Genomic DNA, 20376 nt, shown 5'->3' with positions numbered 1-20376 from the left:
ACTCAGGTCCATACAAAAAAGGGAGATCACCTTCCCCAGTCACCGCTCGGCGCCAGCACCATCACAGTTATCGTCCTTTTTTGTTTGCGATTTGTATGAGTAATGAAAAATATGACAGGCAGCTGCGACTATGGGGACATGCGGGACAAATGGCGTTAGCGGAGTCACACGTGGTGGTACTTGGGGCAACTGCAACCGCCGTGGAAATGCTTAAGAACATGATACTACCCGGGCTTGGCTTTTTCACGCTGGTGGACGGCTCGTTTGTAGATGCAGATACATTGGGTAATAATTACTTTGTGGAACTGAGCGATTACGCAGCAAGAAAACCTTTATCAGAAGTGTTGGTGAAGCGACTGTGTGAATTGAACCCTCATAGTAGTGGTACTGCCTGTGTACAATCCTGTGTCGAGTGGAGCGATTCGTTTATTTCATCCACTTCTGGAGGAAGAGACTTTGTAGGACGTTTCCCTACGCTCATTGTGGCTACGCCTCGTCTTCCGGCTACCCACCTCCGACGCCTGGCAGATCATCTTAAAAGTGCCTCTTTGAGGAGTATACCGCTTATGTACGTTCAAACGTGTGGTTTATCTGGCATCATTCAAATACAGGACCGGGAGCGTCTCGTTGTTCATGCTGAACCAAAGCAGGAAATGCGCGTGGCAGACCTTCGCTTATTCAATCCATTTCCTGAGTTGCGCAGTTGGCTCGACGCGCATGATCCGAGAGATGAGGTTTTGTACCGTACCGATCCCGCTGGCTACGGCCACTTGCCGTGGATTGCGATGATTTATCATGCGCTCCAGTGTCTACGTTGTGATAAGGAGAATGCGGAATTTATACCGTGCAGTAAAGCGGATTATGATACCCTCCGCACTGCTGTGTCATCACTTCCGTACCTCTCAGACCGTCCTCCTGATGGAGTCCATGAAGCAATGGAGAACTGCCGTATGATACTTAACCGCCCAATGTGCCTCTCTGAATCTCTTGAACAATTACTGAGGGATCCCCGTGCGAACGGTCATTTTATTGACTGGAGCGGAGGATTCCCGGTGAGCGGCGTACCTCCCATCACCTGGGCTGTGTTGTATGGTATCAACAGGTTTATTGCCGAAAATAATGGAGTACCACCATTTTGCGGGTTTGTTCCAGATATTAACACAACAACACAATGGTACCGAGAGCTTCGTTCCATTTACAACAACAAGATGGAGGATGACTGTTGTGTTGTGCAAGGTTATGCAATGGAGGCAATTAATGCCTCTAATGTGATGGGTGGCAAATTTACTTCAGATACCGCAGCATCAACAGCACTGTTGGTGGGGGAGAAAACAGGGTTGGAAACTGAGGTTAGCGCGTTGACAAGGTCGCTTGTCCAGAATATCTGGACGCTGCAGCTAACCACGTTTTCGCCCTCTCTCGATATCGACTCTCACGAGTTGCTGCAGCGGGAATCCTTTGAACGTTATCTCTCGGATTGTGTTGATGCTAGCGAGCAATTCACTGTAATGTTGTACGCCGCTTTACTGGGGGCACGCTGCTTTGAGGAAATGTTTGGAAGATGGCCTGGCTTATTGGATTCCTTAAATGGTCGCGTGCACTACGGCGACAAGGATGATACCCTGTTGTGGATGAGTGATGGAGAGGAGTTGATACGTATCGTTGGAGAGCGAATACTAAACGAAAGCGGTAGAAGTGATAAAGTAGTCGATGAGTGTCTCATGAGGAAAGCGTGCATGGAGGTTGCGCGATGCGGCTGTGGCGAACCCTTTCCAACGGCAGGTGTTATGGGTGCGGCGGCAGCACAAGAGTGTATAAAACTTTTGCAACACCGACGGGTGCCCATACAGCGGCCGCTCGTTTTCGATGGTTATCGCAGTTGCTTCTGGGTTGCAGAGGCTCAATAATCGGTGCAAACGGTGCGGTGGTGAAAGGAAGTTGAAGAGGCTTAGTTAGGTGCCCTACTACTTTTGGATGGACGTGGGCAAGCACGACCGGTGTTCGGGGTGTGTGTGGGGGGGGGGGGGGGGCGGAGGCGGCTTGCGTGGTCACGTGAAAAATGAGTGTTGGTATGAGTGAAGGTTGTGTGCGCTTTGCTTCTAACATGGGACATAGTGGGAGATTTGGTGGGGAGAAGGAACAGGGAAGAGATGGTTGAGTAATGTGGAGGAGCTGGTTTCTTTCTTTCTCTCGCTACTTGTAAAACTGCTTTGCCTTGTTGGGTTCCTTTGTTGTGCCGCGGGCTATTCCACACTCTACTTTCGTTGTCACTACCGAAGGTCGGTCACTGTGTCCTCAACATTAGTTTGTCTGCATGAATAAGGTGCTGCGAGTCAATTGAACCTTGTTCCCTGGAGGGAGTTAAATTGCCAAAAACAATTAGTGATCTTTGGCCATGTCACAACGAGTGCCACGGCCGCTGCGGTTACTCAACCAGAGCACGTTGCCCGTTGGTCCCCATGGCGTTGTGAAAAGCCGTACATCGCCACTTGTTGCTGCGTACAAGCCTTGCGGCTTACCCTACTTTGCCAAATCCCAGTTGTCAGGATGCAATATCCCTGATAACGGTTCTAATGGCAGTGTTTCGGATTACGGTGGCAGTGCCTCGCGTCTCTTCTCCGCATCACCGCAGTCCCTTCCCCCCGTGTCACCAGCCGATGTGAGCGACTCGCTTCTCACACGTTTGACAGACTTACTGTCCCCGGGCTGTGGCAGGCCTCGGATTGCGCTGCCACTCATTCATCCCGCACTAACACGGTACGCTTCAGCCGATCAACTCAACTCGATCACGGCTCAGCGAAAGGGAACCACGCTTGTTGCGTGCTGCCCCCAGGAATTTATGTTTCTTCGGAATTGTCATCGTTTGAACCTCGTGCGATATGTGTATCGGGTGCTCTGCCGTCTTCCGCCATGTGTCTCTGTCCGTGTGCGGCAATCAATTCAACAAGTTGAGGTGTTAAAAGAGGCAAGCGGTCGTGTGTTCAAGAATCCATACGTTAGACAATTCGCAGAGGAGCGGAACAGTGGTGAATTTGGAGGTAATGAAAGTGGTATATTGCTTGGGGGATTCCTTCCACCTTGTGCACAACCGCAACCGCTACTGTCTGGCGGGTTTTACAGCATCCAAGACGCGTCGTTACTCCGTCATGGCACTGTGACAGGATACCTCAGTGCTGTGCACATGCCGTCGGACATGCATTGTGCCATTGAGCAACAGGAGCGGCTCAAAAAACTTTTTCTAGTGCCACCAACGGCGCAACTGAGTAGTGGCCCCATCATGACATCGCAGTTGCAGGAGGAACGTAATTGTAATGTTTGCCGGCGGATGTCGCTACAAGGAGGTGACGTTTTGGAGGCGCATCCTTGGCTGAGTGACGATTGTCGACTGCGTGTGTCGCTCGACGTCCGCGCTACGTGCCCGGGTAGACCCGTATCGCAATTAGGTGAAGATAAGGGTCGCACAGTAAGTCGGCTTATTGGTAAACCCTTCAGGCTAGACTTTCGTTTGGTTAAGCTTAACGAAACGTGTGAACTTGGCTTATACGAAGTGTCTACCAATGATATGTCGGATGAGGAAATTAAAGCTGTCTTCGCCGCGGCTAATCTCTATGTTGTTAACGATTACGTGAACGACCGCTCCCTTGCGGAAGCCATGACAAACGTCACACAGGAGCTGCACTGCGTCCCTCCTTCTAAGCTCGCAAATCTGCCATTGGCCGTTCAACATTCCCTGAGGAAGGGGCCTCCAGAGGAGTTGGTTGCTGGACCTCTGCTGTTGCACTCACTCCCGGAGCACTCCATGGACGAACCGACACAGACAGGTACTGAAGTTGCCACACAGCTGCAAAACCACGAGTCCAGGGGGTTGTATGGATATCGGCATCGGCTTCTACTGGAAGCATTAGCCCGTGTTGACGGCGGAAGTTATACCCGTGTCGTTCAGCTGGTTTTTGGCTCTGGGTTGGAGTGCGCGGCTGTTCATTTTCCTGATTCAGCGCACGAACCAACCGTGGACGGCGTGCAACATCTTCTGCAACGCATGGAAGGGGACGAGTTGACGGAGGCGCACCGTAGAAGCGTTGCTGACCGTCTCTTATACACTAGTTATGGGACATCTTCTGACTGTGAAACGTATTCGACTCTGCTTCTCCCACAGCATGGGAAAGAAAAGGAGGGTAATGTTCTAAACAAAGGAATGGGAGCAATTCTTCCTGGGAAGCATGAGTTAGTGACAGCGTGGAGCAGTGGCCGCCTAACAGGGTTTCGTAGCGAAGAGGTTAGTGAATTAGTGTGCGTTTACTGCGGGGCTAGTGGTCACGTATGGAGTGTGTGTCCGCAGGGGCCGCCATTGTTTCCAGGAACAGCTAAATCGGATGACAGTTCGTGCGAGAAAGTCAATAACAACAATTTAATGTCTCTCACAGCGGCTTCACTATCCAATGAATCGGCTGTGATCACAACCTTGGACGAAGTAGTGGATGCCATTGCAGCAGGTAACGATTCGCCTCACGGCGACGCCGGAATCGTTTCAATTCCAAATGTTGCTCCTACTCAGGAATTTAACCCGCATGCGTGGCGTCGTAACGAGCAACGACCGAAACTACATCGAAGTAGAGCACGTTGTGCGTACTGCAGTGGGAAACATCACATCTCTCAGTGTCCCAAGCTCCCTGGAGGCGACAGTGTGGATGGTGAGGTGCCGTGCGATGACCAAACTGTCCGTATTGACCGCGAGCAGATTCGTGCTAACGCAGAGAGTTTGTTCTGCATTAAATGTGGTGAGTACGGACACTTGTACACAAAGTGCACCAGAATCCCCGAAGGGCTGCACACCGCCGTGAACTGTCCCATTTGCCTGCTTTCACTTCGGAAGGTTCATCATAGTCCTTCTCAATGCCCACGGCGCGTTACCGCACCACAAGATTATTCCTCTAGTGGCTTACCCATGCGTCTCCTGCGGAATGGTAGCGATGGCGAACGGCATAAGAAAATGAGTGGTTATGTTAAGAAGAGGGGTGGTAAGGGCTCGGCTGTTCTGCTTTCAGATAGCTTTCTTTCACAAAAAGGGCGTTAGGTTCCGAGGTCTTGCGCTACGTAGCTGGATGGCGGGCCCGAACCACATGAGCATTTGGTTTACCGTCCGCTCTTTTCGCCTCTGTATCCGTGGGTGAATTCTCGCTCCTTATTTTATTACAAATTTGATAAACGGCAAAGAAAAACATATCGGTTAAAGGTGAAAAATGAAAACTTGGACATATTTGATAACACGTTGCACTGCTAGTTACCATATAACGGCATGTTTCATTTTTTGGTGAGTGGCCGTTTCGGGCATTCCAAGGCCCTTTGTGTGCTTATTGCCCTTTTCAGCACTTCTGCAGCACCCTGATTTTTTTTATTTTTGAATCTGTTGTCTTATACATATATTTTGACAAAAGGTGGTAAGGAGGTGAGGATAATAAACTTTTCACTTGTTGTTTCCCACACACAACTGCACACACCGGAAGAAACAAAGTGGTGCGAAACGAGGAGGGGTATCAACCACGTCGGTGTAGCCGTGCAAGCGGATAGTAACTTTGATTTGGTCAAAATAAAAATAGTACCGTGAAGAAGCAGGGAAGCGAGGTTAACGCATGTGGGACCACATTAATGGTGTTACGCGGCGGTTGAAAGATATAGCTGCAGAACTCGCCTCTCCACAGTTTGAAGATGAAGAAGTGCTTCAGCAGGGTCATTTGCATAACGAGGTCAATACTGGGGTGTCAGTGGGGCAAGGCGGGGGCGCTCAATCGGAAAGGAGCCCTTCAGCCAGAAAAAGTAGTGGTCGACACATTGCGGGACAACACACAGACTGCTATTCAGGGAATAATCGGTGCGATAGCCCTTACACACCAGCTGGCAGTGCGCATTCGAACTTCAGTGCAGGCTCTTTTATACGAGAAGTCGCATCGCAGCAAAGGGGAAGTCATGGAAACATAACTTCATCTTGTGAACGAGTAGCACCACCCACTCGGCAGACGGCGGGTGCAGGAGCCTATAAAGCACCCCCAATTCGCTCTTTAGAGGCCACAGAAACACCTGCTGTTGCAGTGCCCGCAGCGCCCTCGAAAAATCGGGTGGCGGCAACATCGTCATCACTCTCAGCACCATTAACATCCCTTCCAGAACGTGATATGTCGAATAGCTGTTCCGGTGTAACAGTTCATAGTCCTCCCTTCGTGAATGCTGCGAGGTCTGGGGAGGAACTGCACAAATCCACATCTGGAGGTGACCGGGACGCATCGGATAATTCAAAATGTGTGGAGCAGAAGGCAGTGCATAGCGAAGAGTATCGTGACAACAGCCTGCAAGAAACTGCGAATACTCACGAAGGAAACGCAATAGGTACAAGTGGTGACATTCAAAATTGGATGCAAACACAGGCGACTGCGACTGCGGCGGCGAGCTCCAACCCACAAGCAGGATCTCCGCTGTCCGCGTACAACACTATCGATGAGCAGACGCCCCTAACCGAGGGACGTTGTGCGAAAAAGAAGAAGCTCACTGGGAACAGTGGCGAAACGCCACCACAGGAAACAGACTCTGGGAATACTACTACGATCTATTTTCCAAGTGAGCATGTGGATTATGAATTGGCGGAAGAGTTAACAGCGATGCCCCCTTCATTTAGTAGGACGAGTGATGAATCCGCTAGGAAAGTAATGAGCGAGATGTCACAGGTTGCGGAAACGATGGATCATGACAAGGTGAAGCTAACTGTTGAACGGGAGAGGGTAAAGGAGCTCCTACTGGAGGGAAAGAGGAGTCTTGAGGCTGCCTTACGCGAAAAAGATGAAGTTCTTTGTAGGTGTCAGGATCAGGCAGAGCAAATGACACGGTTGGTTGTCGAGTTGGCCACAGCACGGCAGCAGCGGCATCATAGGGGCGATGACGAGGGCGGCCTCGAGTTGCCTGGGGGCACTGTGCCTGACGCAACGGGGAGTCACAACGAGCAAGCCGTAATTCTTACGGAAGAAGTTGAATTACTGAGGCGGCAACTGCAGGAAGCAAAGCAGAGTCAAAGTGAGGCAATTGAGCGACTAAAAATCACTGAAAGAGAAGAATATGATCGTAAAGTGGCGGAGTTTATCAAAGGGCGCAACGACCGGGAAGAGGAGGTTGTGCGGGAGTTGCAAAGCAAACTGAATGAGGCACAACAACAACTTGCTATACTGAGAGAGGAAAAGATCAAATTGGTAGAAGAGCAACAACACGATAAGAAACGCCTGATGGATGCCGAGTCCGAGGTGGCGGGGCTATCAAGCAGATTAGCTTCATCCGAACATCACATAGTGGAGCTGCAGGGCGTAATCGCTTCGTCATCCAAGAAAGGCAGTGATAATGATAGTGCGTCATTGATATCTGCCCTTACCACCCGTAAGCAGGAACTGGAATCGGAAAATGCGCGCCTGCTGCACACACAGAAACAGCTGGAACAGAACATTACGAATTCTCTTGTCCACGCCAACGTAGAGTTCCCTCCTCCACAGGTGGGGGGCACGCCAATTCCTTTCTTCGATATAGTGAATCTCATGGTCAATGAGTTTAACCGCCTGGTTGACGCTAACAAGCAAGCCTATCATATTCAGATGGAAATGGAACGCACATATGAGAATGCCCGCATGGTGAACGCAACGGTCTCACAGCAGGTTAATGAAGCATGGAAGACTATTGGAGCGCTTCGTGAGGAACTCTCTCTGTGTGAACAGACAATTGCCGAGCTCAAACAACAACAACTGGATGAAGCGCAGGAGCATCGTAACACTCAAACGTTACTAGCAAGCGTCACTAACGAGTTACAATCGCTAAAGGAAGAGCAGTCATTGGATGTGTCTACTCGTGGATTTAACGTAAGCAGAAGTGACGAGGGGGCAACCGGTAGTAATCACGACAAGACTGGTGGAACGCAGGCTCTGGGGAGTGGTACCGGTGTCAGCATAGAAAAATTGCGTAGGTTGGAGGATGATATCGAAACACTTCGAAGTGTGCTTCACGAGCGTGATGAGGAACTGCTGCGGTCGCATCAAGCTACAGAAAATCTACAGCAGGTGCTTGATACATTTACCCTCAATAAGAGCAGAGACATTGAGGAGCGGACAGCGGAATTGCAGGTGGAGATTGACGAACTGCGTGGGCAGCTTGCTGACGCAGAGCAGCGCATACGAGGTCATCAAAAGGAAGTTGATGAGATTATGCAGGGATATCGGCGTGAACTAGCCGCCAAGAATGTAGAAATTAGCGCATTGCACCATAAGCACCTCGAGCTGCGCAGGGCACTCGGTGACACGGCTCGTCAGTTGAACGGTGAGAGCCTTATCGACAAACGTGTGATCAGTCATCTAACAGTAAACTTCATTCATGCTTTCGTTGCTGGTAAGCCCGAGTCGGATGGAATGCTGAAGGTTCTCAGTGGCTTGCTAAATTGGGACGAACCGACGCAAGAAAAAGCCGGCCTCATACCGGGCCCCACAAACCCCAAACCCGGACAGCAGCAAAAAGGAGGTGGCGGGAGTCGATTTATTGGTGGTATTATGAGCAGCATGTGGGGAGGCCGTAGATCCCAAGCTGGAACCTCACAAATCACCAAACGCGATGGTGGTAAACCAACTGCAGGCATTGCTGAACTGTGGGTTGACTTTTTAATGCGGGAAAGTGATGCAGGAATGCAGGCCGCGGTCGAAGTTACCCACAATGTTAAGGACACACCTGCGGAAAGCAGCGGTGTGATCACAGAAGATGGCGGCGGGAAGGTTGGTGCTTCGACAACTTGAACACCTTCAGTGCTGCAGTCACCACTCTATACTATTATTATTGTTACGTGTTGAAAAAAAAACAAAATCTCTTGAGTTTTTGTGTGGATTTTTGAACTTCTTCCACTCTATAACCGTTACGGCATGGTAACCAGCTTTTCTCTTGGTGCCTCTGCGTGTCTGTCCAGGCGTTGTGCCACAGCACAGGATGAACTTGGAAAGCATAACTCATTCTCGTGCTCAGTTGAGACTCGCTAATAATCTTTCCTCAAACCGCAACCGTTCCTTCTTCAAGAGTTTGCTTTTGGTAGACTTCGTTTGCTTGATGTTGTTTTCGCTGTTGTGGTTCTGGCGTGGCTGCATGATGTTTCTGCGCATTACGGCGTAGCTGTTGCTGGCGAGTGTTTGGGCATCTTTTCAATGCTGTTGTTGCAGGGAAAGAGGAGACAAAAAAGTATGGGCAGGTGATTCAGAGGTACCTTCGGCATCTGATTGACTCTGCTCGGCTTCTGTGAACGAGCGAAGCGGTAAAAATACCCTTTTCCTTTTTTGTTCAAAAAATATATAAATACAAATATACATATATTTATTTGTAAAAAGGGAATCTGTTAGCGAGTGTATTTGCCTCTGAGTTCCTTTGGCAGGAGGTGTGAAGTCGAAATGGTAAAGAAACGGGGAGACGGAGGCGGATTATATCAGCCCCCCAATTTTCTTTCCAGATTAACTTACCCACGTGGGTTGCGGCAGGGCATTGGCATATGACGTGTTCTATCGTTTTTCCTTTTAATCTCTTTCATGCGCGTGGCTGCGAGACAGAAAGAGTTTGTAAGGAGCAAAAAGGAACGACATTAATAGTACGTAGAGGACATAATTACACGTGTCATTTTTTCCTTTATTAGCCGAGAATCCTGGCACGATATAAGATAAATATTATATATATTGTGAAGAAAAAAAAAGGGATAAAAGCATAAGTTGCCAGACGTGGCATAAACAACAGTAACTACACTAGAACAATAGCGGCCGATAACTCTAAGAAGAGTTATTTTCAATCAAGCAACGTGGTAAGTGTGAATCCCTCCCCGTTACGGCGCCCGCACTCGTGCCTACTGCTTCTGGGCATCGAAAAAATCAACTGAGCGCGCTTCAGAAACCGTTAGGTAGAGGAGGAACCCTCGAAAAACTGCCGCGTTTTTCTTGGTAAAAAAAAAAGGAAACTGCCGGCTTTGTAATGAACGAAAGCAACGGCCGAGGGGAAAGGGAGATGCCGAACTGCATCCAGGTGAGTTATGAGGAATATAACTTCCCTGGTGTCTTTACAGCAGGTACAACTATTCACATTGAGACGTGTGGCTCCGATCGTGGGAGCAGCAGACGCAGCAGCAAAAAGAGTGCAAGTACTACTCGCCGCCAGCGCCGAAAGAGGCAGCAACAATTACCACATGAATTCTTGTGGTTTACCAACATGGAGGATGACAGCCTTTCGGCTCCTACTGGTCGGCATGGACAATCTTCAGGTAAAGCGCGACCGGCTTCGCTTAAAACTCCATTTGCTGCCGGTCGCGGTGGGGCGCCGTACAATAAGAAACTCCGCAAGAAAAACATGCAGAGGCATCAACAACAGCAGCAACCATGTAGTTTTTTGTTTGATATCCAACCCACACCCACCGCAGAATCAGAGACGATATCGGATTTTTATATTTCTCCCGCACATCAGGCTGTCGCTGAGAGCTCTGCGCCCTGGAATCCTGTGAGTGTCAGCCAAGGGAATTCGGACGGGTTTCATTTTAAATTCCTTGGGCATGGAGGCATAACTGAAAGCAGCAACCTGCAACCTCCGCCGTCCGATCAGGTGCCACGTGATAATAAAAGTAATCATCGACGCCACAAAGCGCGCACGAAGAAAAGCAACTCACGCAGAGGACTTAATAACTATAGCGATGACGATTCGCCATTCACCAGTAGCTCGGATGAATTAAGCGTCGCAGTAGTTTGCGGTGGTAGTCGCCCGTTGGCCCCAATGCCGGCACCGTCACTGTTACCTCCATTAGAGCTATTACCGGCAAGCAGCATGGATGTTTGTTTTGAAACACTCGAACAGTGTTTTGCTGAGGTGCAGTTGGATTGTGATGAGTTACTGTAACATGATTTCTAATTATGCAGTCTAAAAAAAAAAAAAGAAAAATTGGTGGGTATTGTGTAGTATTGGATGGGTATCCATGCATGAATACACGCGTGGTTTTTGCCCTATCGATGTTTTATTCTGTGGCGGCTTTTACTCACGACTAATTTATTTCTTTTCTAACTTCCCCCTTCTCCCCATTCCCCACCATGGTTTAACCGAGCATACTTTTCTTTTTGCGTTCGTTTCACTGTTGGTCGTACACGTCCAGTGATGAGCTTATTCTTTCCTCGCTTCTGACTTGTTAAATATCACCTTAGGTTTGTTTTGTTCTATTGGTAGCCCGGTCACTGGTCAGCATGAATAGGTCCTCCTCTACCAGTGTTAACAAGGACAATGTGTTGCAACTGACGTATTACGAAATATTTTCTTTAGATGAGGTGGCGGAGAGTATCGACCTTCAAGCCTTACATCGAGCGTACCGTCGCTTTGCCCTGTTATTTCATCCCGATAAGGATGCTTCACCAGAGGCACGAGAAGCCTTCCTTCGAGTGAAACTTGCAGCGGAGACGCTTAGCGATCCGATAAAGCGTCAGGAATATAATGAGCAATTGCGACGGGAGGCACATGAGCAACGGGAAGTGAAGGAGCAGCAACGGGAATGTGGAGTGGGTGAGGAAGCCATTATGGCAGAAATGATCCTTCGGCAGAAAGAAGCAGAGTCACTAGCTAAAAGCGCCGCGGCAAATAAGGAGGCTGCTGAGCGGGAGGCCGCTGCAAAGAAAATGATTAATGAACTTACAAATGCGCTAACGACCCCATTTAAGCAAATGGAAACTGCGTTGGTTAGTGAGTGGGATATCGACGAGGGCTTGCTTGATATGAAAGTGAATGAAATCCGCTTACTGTTGCAGAAATTACATAACCTTAGTTGCCATCGTGAAGGCCGCAAAGGTGGTGGTGGAGCTATGGGTTTTAGCTCGGGTTCTGAGGCCCTTCCCACTGCGGTGAAGCGTACACGCGAGGAAAGTGGTGTCAACATTACGGCGTAACGCAACACGATGCCTTGTTTTTTTTGTTTTTCTTTCAAACTCTACCGTTGTTGAGATGTGTGGGTGGTTGCTGTTTCTGAGTTCATGGATGTGGTGTACGGCTTGTCTTTCTCACCACCCCTTACCTTTAGTTTCATCCTTCTATGGTTGTGTAAGAGTTTATTTAGTTGAATGTTCCCGTTAAAAAAAAAAAAATGATGCGCTTTATTATCTTTTTTTTACTGAGCTCTAATATATATGTTCTGTTCTCTTTCTGTTGTTTACCCACACATATACACACATACACATGTATGCGTACGATGAAGGAAGAGAAGAAGGCTGTAGAAAATTTACCTTCTTCGGATAAATTTGTCCCTTCAGTAAATAAATAGGTGTTTACAATATTGATTCTTTCGGGCTTAGGGACGAACGCAGAATCCCGACCTTGGCTGTGGGGAAATTTACCGAATTTTTGCGGCTGTTTGTGTCTTTTCGCTCAGTTTCATCCCACTTGACGCGACAACTTCTTAGACACCTGAGGACTCGAAGAAGGGGTGGGTACACCTTTGAGGGCAACCAAAAAAAAAAAAAATAGCAGGTAAAATAAATCGAGGGAGAGACCAAAGGTAAAAAAAAACATTAAAGAAAAACAAAGAAAAGGTAAAGCACCACACATACAAACACAAAAAAAAAAGAAACAAAAGCCGCGTCAGTAGCATACGACGGTTGACATATAGATGCTTAGCAACAGGACCCTCACGGAGGAGCAGACGCTCATTAGGCGTCATTTCATTGATTTCTTTGAAAGTGAGCGGTATGAGGAAAAATATCATCAACTTGTACAAGAGATGATGGCGGCGTCGGGATCCCGCTTATTACTCGATATGGGTGACCTGCTGGACTTCACACCCACGGCAACCGGTTTCGACACTACAGCCGGCTTAGGGCTAAATCAGAGCGCTTCTCTCGGCGCTTGTATTATACGTGAGCCTGGAAAATATGTTCCGCTTCTAGAGCTTGCCCTGCATGATGTAGTGCTAAGGCAGCAGCCGGAGTATTTGAAGGTGGATTACCGTTCACGTGCCGTCCATGTTGGCTTCGAGGGGCCTGTTGGTACCGTGCGTTCGCCCCGTGAGTTGTACGCGCAGCACCTCAACACAATGGTGGCTCTCGAAGGCATTATCACACGTCAGTCCTCTAACCGCCCGCGGGTGCTTGAAACGGTACATTACTGCCCGGAGACAAATAAGTTTAGTAGGAAAGAATTCCGTGACCAATTAACACCCATGATTGACAGCCGACATCTTCCAACCGTTAATGTCATGCCCAAGACAGATATGGAGGGAAATGTCCTGCGTACTGAGTTGGGACTATCAACCTTCATGGATTCGCAGTGCGCCATCCTGCAGGAGGCACCTGAACGGGCGCCAACTGGTCAACTCCCACGAACCGTTGAGCTTCGCTTTGATGACGATTTGGTCGATATTGTCAAACCGGGGGATCGTGTAACGTTGGTGGGAGTTTATATGGCATACACTACTTCCGATAACAAGAGCTTTCAATCCATAGTATTGGTAAATCACGTGATACCTGTACAAGCTTTTACTATGTATCGTCGAGTACCTTCAATTGAAGAGAAATTGTTTGCCTTCGCAGCGAAGTGTACGCAAACAGACGGCCCGGCGGGCGTTCTAAATTCGCTTAGTATGGCCGTTGCACCCACCATTTACGGAATGACAAATGAACGGAAGGCCGTTCTGCTACTAATGGTTGGGGGGGTGGAGCGTGTCGCCCACCAATCTCACGTCCGCGGGGACATTAATGTTCTTCTTGTTGGTGAACCATCCACGGCCAAGTCACAGCTTCTCCGATTTGTGCTCGGTGTGGCACCACTCGCACTCAGCACGACGGGAAAAGGTTCCTCTGGTGTTGGTCTAACGGCTGCTGTCTCTATTGACGCATACACGGGCGAACGTTCACTCTCTGCCGGTGCAATGGTTCTTGCTGACCGCGGTATTCTTTGCATTGATGAATTTGACAAAATGAGCGCTCAGGACCGGGTAGCCATGCACGAGGCAATGGAACAACAAACTGTGACAATTGCCAAGGCGGGGATTCATGCTTCACTTAACGCACGCTGCAGTGTTCTCGCTGCCGCTAACCCCATTTATGGATTTTATAGCGTTCATCATCGTCTAGCCTTCAATGTAGGTCTCCCCGAGTCACTGCTTTCTCGTTTCGACCTAACATTTATTGTGTTGGACAAACACTCGTCTGAACATAACCGCAGGATCGGCCGCCACATACTTCGGAACCACATGACAGCTGAGCCTGTGGAAATTGATCAGAATATTACTAAAACAGTGGTGGACAGTGTGGACTCCGTTTGGGCACAGTCAGGGAGGCAGGGTGGTGGTGCCGGTGGTGGTTTGGACTTCCGTATGACCACAACAAGTAGCGGCGAAACTATTGTTGGAGTGGACTTCCTTCGCGCATACGTGCAGTTGGCGAAATTGGGTCGACCCACGCTCACGGAAGCTTCACAGCAGTTGGTAAGTCAGCACTACGTGCAGCTGCGGGCTGAGCAGCAAGAAGGTTCAAAAGATGGGTTTTTTGTTACGGCGCGTACTCTAGAAGCAATTGTGCGACTAGCTACGGCTAATGCCAAACTGCGGCTTTCCTCCACAGTCGATGAGGATGATGTGAAGAGCGCTATGGAACTTTTACGTGCCTCCGTCCACGCAGCCACCGCAGCTTCACAGCAGCGTGCCGAGGACAATAAGGCAACCGCAATGGAAAAGCGCCAAGGTGCGAAACGATCGGCAGAAGGGTTAACAAATGGGGCTGGCGTGGACATCATTTCTGGCGCTGGTAACACCCGGAGGCAGAGGCAGGAGGTGGAAGAAACGGCAGCAGGGGCGGTCGCGTCGCCAGCAGAAGAGATGGCCCTCACAACTGCTGAAAGTTCAAAGGAGATTACTTTATCTCGCGTTTCAAATATGCTTCGCCTCATCCAGCGTCAGGACCGGCAGCCTGCTGTTCGTCTGAGTGATGTGCATGCCAGATTGGGCGGCTCTCTTTCTATGGAGGAACTTAGGCAGGCAGTATCGGAACTCCAAGGTGACAGCTTTGTTTATGAAGCCATTGGCGAAGATGAATGGGTTCAGTTCATTTGACGGGAAAGATAGTTGCCTGAGTCTGAGTTACGGGTTGCAGAGAAATGTTTCGTGTAAGCTGTACACACGACACTATCAAAGATACTCATCAGGTGGAAGTGAGGGCGTTCTTGGGGTTCACGTGAGTTGGGTAGAATCAAAATAAAAAAAAAGGCCCCCAAAACTTAAAGTCATATTAGAAACTGAGTAGCCAAAAAATTTGTGGGTTATTGTGTAGCGTACATGCGTCACTTACGTTTTGTGCCGTTATAGAGTGAAATGTTTTTTATAGATTAGCTCTGGCGGTGTTTGTAACATCTTGAAGTTCTCCCTGTTTTTTATTATTTTTACTTCTGGCCGTCAGTGCTGTTGATGCCTCTACTCCTCGTGTACTTTTACCTACTTTGTAGTTCGAGATTCCGTTTTACTTTAGAAATAACTGTTTCTGTGACCTTCATTTCGCGCAATCTGTCTTGTGCTACTTCGGGTTTCTCATCTCATTTACCTCACACTCTTCACTCTCTGCCTGCATTTAACACAGCGCAATTGTGGTTACCCCCATTGCACTTTTCCTAGGTCGCCCTACTGAAGCTCCGAATATCAGAAGGGGGACTGAAAAAGGGAGGGAAGCGCATTTTCGTGAACTTCACGGTTCATTCCTTGTAATTCATCTCTTTTACCGATACTGTTTGTGGCGTGTGTGGGTAAAGATATATACATTTACACATACAACTACGTTTATATATTCATTAACAGGCTCGGTACTGAAACATCGGAAATACAGTGAACCGCCCACAGCTTCACCATTTCGGTTTTCGAAGGTCCCCTGTTATATCCCTTCCCCAAAGCGGGAACCGAGGCGGGGTTATGTTTTCTTGTTGCCTGCGTAGCCTTGCGAGGGGACGTGAGCCGCAGGTTCTTGGTACGGCGGTTCCGTCATTTTATAACTTCCCCTACCGGGCGCAGGATGTGTTGCATTTGTATCGCGACTTACTGAAACTGATTTATCAGCACCCACCTCAGGAGCGTGCGGATCTTCTCTTTCGTCTGCGCAACGAGTTCCATAGCCGTCGCCACCTCTCAGCTCCGAAGTTAATCTCAGCTGCCATTCGCCGGGGTGAAGGCATTCTTAACGTCCAGCGCGGCCTCATGGAATCACGATCAGTACGAGCGCGGGCAGTGGCTTCCCGGGAGCGTGGCGCGCAATCCGTAGACGGGTTGTGGGACCAATTGCAAATAGTTTCAGGTCACATGCTGCCGGGGTTGAGAAATTTCAGCGCCTCACGGGGTCTGTCACGTGGTTCCTACGTGCGGCAGGCAACTACGCAGGCTGTTTATTCTAGGCGCAAGTAGACGAGGTGATTCTTGCACTGCGACACGCGTTGCGATTGCTGCTTGCTGGTGTAAATGGTGGTATGGTATCAGTACAGTGGTAACTAAAAGGCGGTGCTTGCGTCGGTGACGGTGTACTAGGTGTTTACTGGGCTTTGTTTCTTTACGGAGCAGGGAAGAGTGATTTACATTCTGGTTTGGTGTCACTTTCTTGTGAGGAGTGTCGGCAACGTGGACTGTTGTTTCTCATTCATTTAGAAAGATTGGTACAGGTACATGTGAAACCGTAGCAACGGTAACAAAAACATAGGGAGAAGAACAACGGGCAAACACAACTCGTATATATATCACCACTGGGTGTCTCACACCTTTAACGCAGTAACGTATACGTGCGCAGAACTGGCCATATTGAGCAGGGGCATACACAAAAAGAAGGTAGAGGAAAAAAGAACAGCATGGCATTTGGAACGTTCCCCCCACAAGTGCGCCGCCGTGTGGTTGTTACGGGTCTCGGAGCCGTCACGCCGTTAGGTGTCGGCGCTCAGTCCACATGGTCTGCTTTGTGCGAGGGAAAGTCAGCAACACGCGCGTTGCGAGAAGCACCATTTTTCTTTCCCTCTTCCATTGATTCTGACAGGCGTCTCACAACGGAAGAAAAAGGAAAGCGACGCGAGGAATTGCTTGCTGCCATGCCGTGTCAGGTCGCTGCCCCCGTTATCGGAGAGTTGGTGTCAACAACCGACCTGCCTAACTTTGCACCCACTTCCCGTGAGACGCGGGCTACACGATTTGCACTGCATGCTGTGCGAGAGGCACTTATTCACGCCAAACTCATTGGTACAGACGTATTTTGTGCTTTACCTTCGGGGGCCGTCGCCCATCCAAATGAGGCAGCTTCAGATAACTCTAAACGGTCGTCTGCTCCGGAGAGGCGGATCGCTTCATCATGTTCCGCGGAGCGCATTGGTGTGAATTTGGGCGTGGGTATGCCTTCGCTCGTTGATGTGTGCGACGCCGCGTATAATCTATTTGCAGATCCCGCACAGATACGTTACAACAGCATCAGCCCCCTTTTCGTCCCGAAGATCCTCGGTAATATGCTGACAGGACTCGTTGCGATGACGTACAATGTCCATGGACCAGTTGGTAGTTCCGTGGGCGCATGTGCCACTGGAGGCCATTGTATTGGTGAATCGGCAAGCTGGATACAACAGGGACGTGCTGATGTTGTCATTTGTGGGTCTGCTGAAGCGTGTATTACTCCCGTTGCCATCGCCGGTTTCTCACGCATGCGGGCGTTGTGCACCAAGTACAATAACCGTCCACAGGAGGCGTCTCGTCCTTTCGACAAAGATCGCGCAGGTTTCATTATGGGTGAAGGTGCTGGTGTTTTGGTCTTGGAGTCATTGGAACACGCACGGGAACGGGGTGCTCACATAATTGCTGAGTTACGCGGATTTGGTACCTCCTCCGATGCACATGATGTTGCTGCACCGCGTCCTGATGGTTACGGGGCAAAGCTGTGCCTCCGCTCCGCCTTACGTGACGGTGGTGATGTTCCTGCTGCATGTGTTGCTTATGTCAATGCACACGCTACGGGAACAATTGGAGACGACTTGGAGCTCCATGCAATTGAAGCTGTTCTAAACGGTACCGATGGCAGCGATAATAAATCCGCTATTATTCGCAACTCACCGCTGTTGGTGAGCAGCGTGAAGGGCGGTATTGGTCACTTGTTGGGAGCTGCGGGAAGTGTCGAAGCGGCAGTGGCTGTTATGGCACTTCATGAGCAGCGGGCTCCACCAAATGTTAACCTCCACGTCCCATCATTTCCGGCATCCGGCGCCATTCAACTCGTGCAGGGGACCACCGCCTGTGCATTTAAGGGAGAAGCAGTTCTCTCAACCAGTTTTGGGTTTGGCGGCATGAGTACTGCGCTACTCTTCACACAGTTTTGAAGGATTACGGCAACGTTTGATGCAAGAGTGATGAATGAGTGAATGGATATGTACGACTGTGTGTGTGTGTTGTCTTTTTTGGGGGGGGGGAGGATGGGGAGAAGGGTTAAATGAAACAATATCGACTTGGTTTGGTTCTTTGAATGTTTCATTTTTTTTTTTTGAAAAAATGGTTGATTTTGCTTTTGTGCGAACGCCGTTCTTTTGGTGATTGTGCAGTCGTTGATGAAGCACATGTCAACGCGATAGGATAAACATTGGACATGTAGCCAAATATTATCTTTTGGCAACGTATTTCTATTCTTCCAAAATTCTTTCCCAACATCGCCGTTATTACCGTTATTATCTGTACTAACGTCCCTAATCTCTTACGTTGTTCCTTATTTAAACAATGCAAAAAAAAATTGAATATACATATTCGTGTCCCTTGCTTTCATTTATTTATTTGTTTTCTTTTTTCCCCATCTCTTATTACTCATTTCCGAACTAAAAGGGGAACAAAGAAGAAGGGACAATAGTGAAGATCCAACATATATATATATATATATATATCTAAAAAATTATATATATATATATATATTCAAAAAGCAAACAGACGGAGACGGAGAAGTGAGAGAACAAACTAGAAGGATTTTTGGAAGAAAAGAAAAGGAAGGGGAGGAAAGAAGGAAAAAAACGACTGGCGAGGTCACGTTCAAGGAACAAAAACCTCAGGACGGGAGCTAAGTGGTAACAACTCAATATATTGATATTGATTTATATATTTATACATTGACGTTATATCCCTTACGACCTACAGTACCGGAGGTTATATAACTAAGAGCGAAGAACAACACCAAATACCAAAAAAGGTAATAAAATTAAACAAAGCGGCACTTTGGGGCTTCTGTTTTTTGTTTTTTTTTGTTTTTTGTTTTTTGTTTTGTTTTGTTTACTTTTGTGTCTGTGTTGTGTACAGTCAAGTGACAGTGCATACGTGAGAGCGTAAGAAGAAAGTAGAAGGGAGGGGGAAAAAGAAAAGAAGAGAAAAGAAAAAAAAAAAGAGACGCACAAAAATACTCGGAAAGAGTGAAGGAAAGGAAGAGAAAAGGTCAGAAAGGAAGGCAGACATTCAGTGAGTTAAAGGAAAGAAGGAAGGAAGAGGAAGTTTGAGCACAAGGGAGTGGGTGGAAGAAAGAAAGAAAGAAAGGGAAACGTGTGTAGAGTTTCGTAGAAAGTAAAAGAAGAAAAAAAAATAAAAGGGATTTGGAAAAGGGAGACATATATATATATATAGTTAGTTTAATTTAGTAACGCTTCTTTTTTTTTTTCGTTTTCGTTTTCTTTAGTGTGTTTTTGACTTGTTGTTTTATTTGTTCGTTTGTGTGATTAGACGCCAAAACAACGACAAGAACGGAAGCGTGCGGGGGAAGGAAAAGAGGTGAAGCGAAAAAGAAGGAAGAAAAACAACCAAACAAGAAAAAAAAAGCGAGAGTAACTGGAAAAAAAAAACCCGCCTACTCAGCTAAATCCGTCATTCCTGTGTGTGTGTGTGTGTTTGAGCATCAAAAGAGAGAAAAGGGGAAAGAAAAAGAAATCGGTTGTTTTTTTTTTTATAAAAAAAAAATAAAAATATAACAACAACAACAACAAATAACTAGTGGTTGCTTACGCGTGAAACCGAATCTTACGTACAAAGCAGCGAGTGAAAGAAGAGAAGGTAAACAAACAAATAAAACAAGATAAGAATAAAATAAAATAAAAATAAAAGGAAAAGAAGGTTTTTGATTTTCTCTTTTTTTAAAAAAAAAATTTTTTTTGGGATAAATAAGTTGCGAGCAGCATTACGCACTGCGGCAGCGGTTCCTTACCATATCGAAACGGCAACGTAATTTGACGGCTAAGGGAATCAAAGAGAAAAAAGAAGAAAAAAAAAGGAAACAACGTCGGGTGAGTTAAATAAATAAATAAACGCATACAACCGGCTTTGTTTGTTTGTTTTTGTGTTTGTCCGCT

At 47.9% G+C, this 20376-nt stretch overlaps 8 protein-coding genes across 8 annotated transcripts, besides 11 other annotated features; all 8 read left to right on the top strand.

The window, feature by feature from the left end:
- Positions 1-20376: part of a sequence feature (sequence corresponds to BAC RPCI93-28H13) that runs on past both edges of the window.
- Positions 96-1907, top strand: Tb927.2.4020 (ubiquitin activating enzyme, putative; the record flags this gene model as incomplete). Its single annotated transcript, XM_946521.1, has 1 exon — positions 96-1907. One exon carries the CDS (start codon positions 96-98, stop codon positions 1905-1907), a length of 1812 nt encoding a protein of 603 aa, XP_951614.1.
- On the top strand, positions 2396-5074 carry Tb927.2.4000 (hypothetical protein, conserved; the record flags this gene model as incomplete). The annotated part of the gene is made up of 1 exon (XM_946520.1): positions 2396-5074. The coding sequence occupies one exon, from the start codon at positions 2396-2398 to the stop codon at positions 5072-5074; it is 2679 nt and encodes an 892-aa protein (XP_951613.1).
- Tb927.2.3990 (hypothetical protein, conserved) lies at positions 5631-8807 on the top strand (the record flags this gene model as incomplete). Its single annotated transcript, XM_946519.1, has 1 exon — positions 5631-8807. The coding sequence occupies one exon, from the start codon at positions 5631-5633 to the stop codon at positions 8805-8807; it is 3177 nt and encodes a 1058-aa protein (XP_951612.1).
- Positions 9342-9378: a sequence feature (AT_rich).
- Tb927.2.3970 (hypothetical protein, conserved) lies at positions 10015-10926 on the top strand (the record flags this gene model as incomplete). The annotated part of the gene is made up of 1 exon (XM_946518.1): positions 10015-10926. The coding sequence occupies one exon, from the start codon at positions 10015-10017 to the stop codon at positions 10924-10926; it is 912 nt and encodes a 303-aa protein (XP_951611.1).
- On the top strand, positions 11265-11957 carry Tb927.2.3960 (chaperone protein DNAJ, putative; the record flags this gene model as incomplete). Its single annotated transcript, XM_946517.1, has 1 exon — positions 11265-11957. The coding sequence occupies one exon, from the start codon at positions 11265-11267 to the stop codon at positions 11955-11957; it is 693 nt and encodes a 230-aa protein (XP_951610.1).
- Positions 12515-12639: a sequence feature (T-rich).
- Tb927.2.3930 (minichromosome maintenance (MCM) complex subunit, putative) lies at positions 12674-15112 on the top strand (the record flags this gene model as incomplete). Its single annotated transcript, XM_946516.1, has 1 exon — positions 12674-15112. One exon carries the CDS (start codon positions 12674-12676, stop codon positions 15110-15112), a length of 2439 nt encoding a protein of 812 aa, XP_951609.1.
- Positions 15959-16444, top strand: Tb927.2.3920 (hypothetical protein, conserved; the record flags this gene model as incomplete). Its single annotated transcript, XM_946515.1, has 1 exon — positions 15959-16444. The coding sequence occupies one exon, from the start codon at positions 15959-15961 to the stop codon at positions 16442-16444; it is 486 nt and encodes a 161-aa protein (XP_951608.1).
- On the top strand, positions 16879-18381 carry Tb927.2.3910 (beta-ketoacyl synthase family protein, putative; the record flags this gene model as incomplete). Its single annotated transcript, XM_946514.1, has 1 exon — positions 16879-18381. One exon carries the CDS (start codon positions 16879-16881, stop codon positions 18379-18381), a length of 1503 nt encoding a protein of 500 aa, XP_951607.1.
- Positions 18912-18961: a microsatellite.
- Positions 19273-19322: a microsatellite.
- Positions 19393-19421: a microsatellite.
- Positions 19443-19573: a sequence feature (CT-rich).
- Positions 19789-19871: a sequence feature (T-rich).
- Positions 19965-19998: a sequence feature (AT_rich).
- Positions 20091-20130: a microsatellite.
- Positions 20156-20180: a sequence feature (AT_rich).

This window comes from Trypanosoma brucei, chromosome 2 (genome assembly GCF_000002445.2).
Source record: "Trypanosoma brucei brucei TREU927 chromosome 2, complete sequence".
In the NCBI taxonomy this organism is placed as follows: Eukaryota; Euglenozoa; class Kinetoplastea; order Trypanosomatida; family Trypanosomatidae; genus Trypanosoma; species Trypanosoma brucei.
Note: the sequence above shows the minus strand (reverse complement) of the source record. Positions and strands in the feature narration are given on the sequence as shown.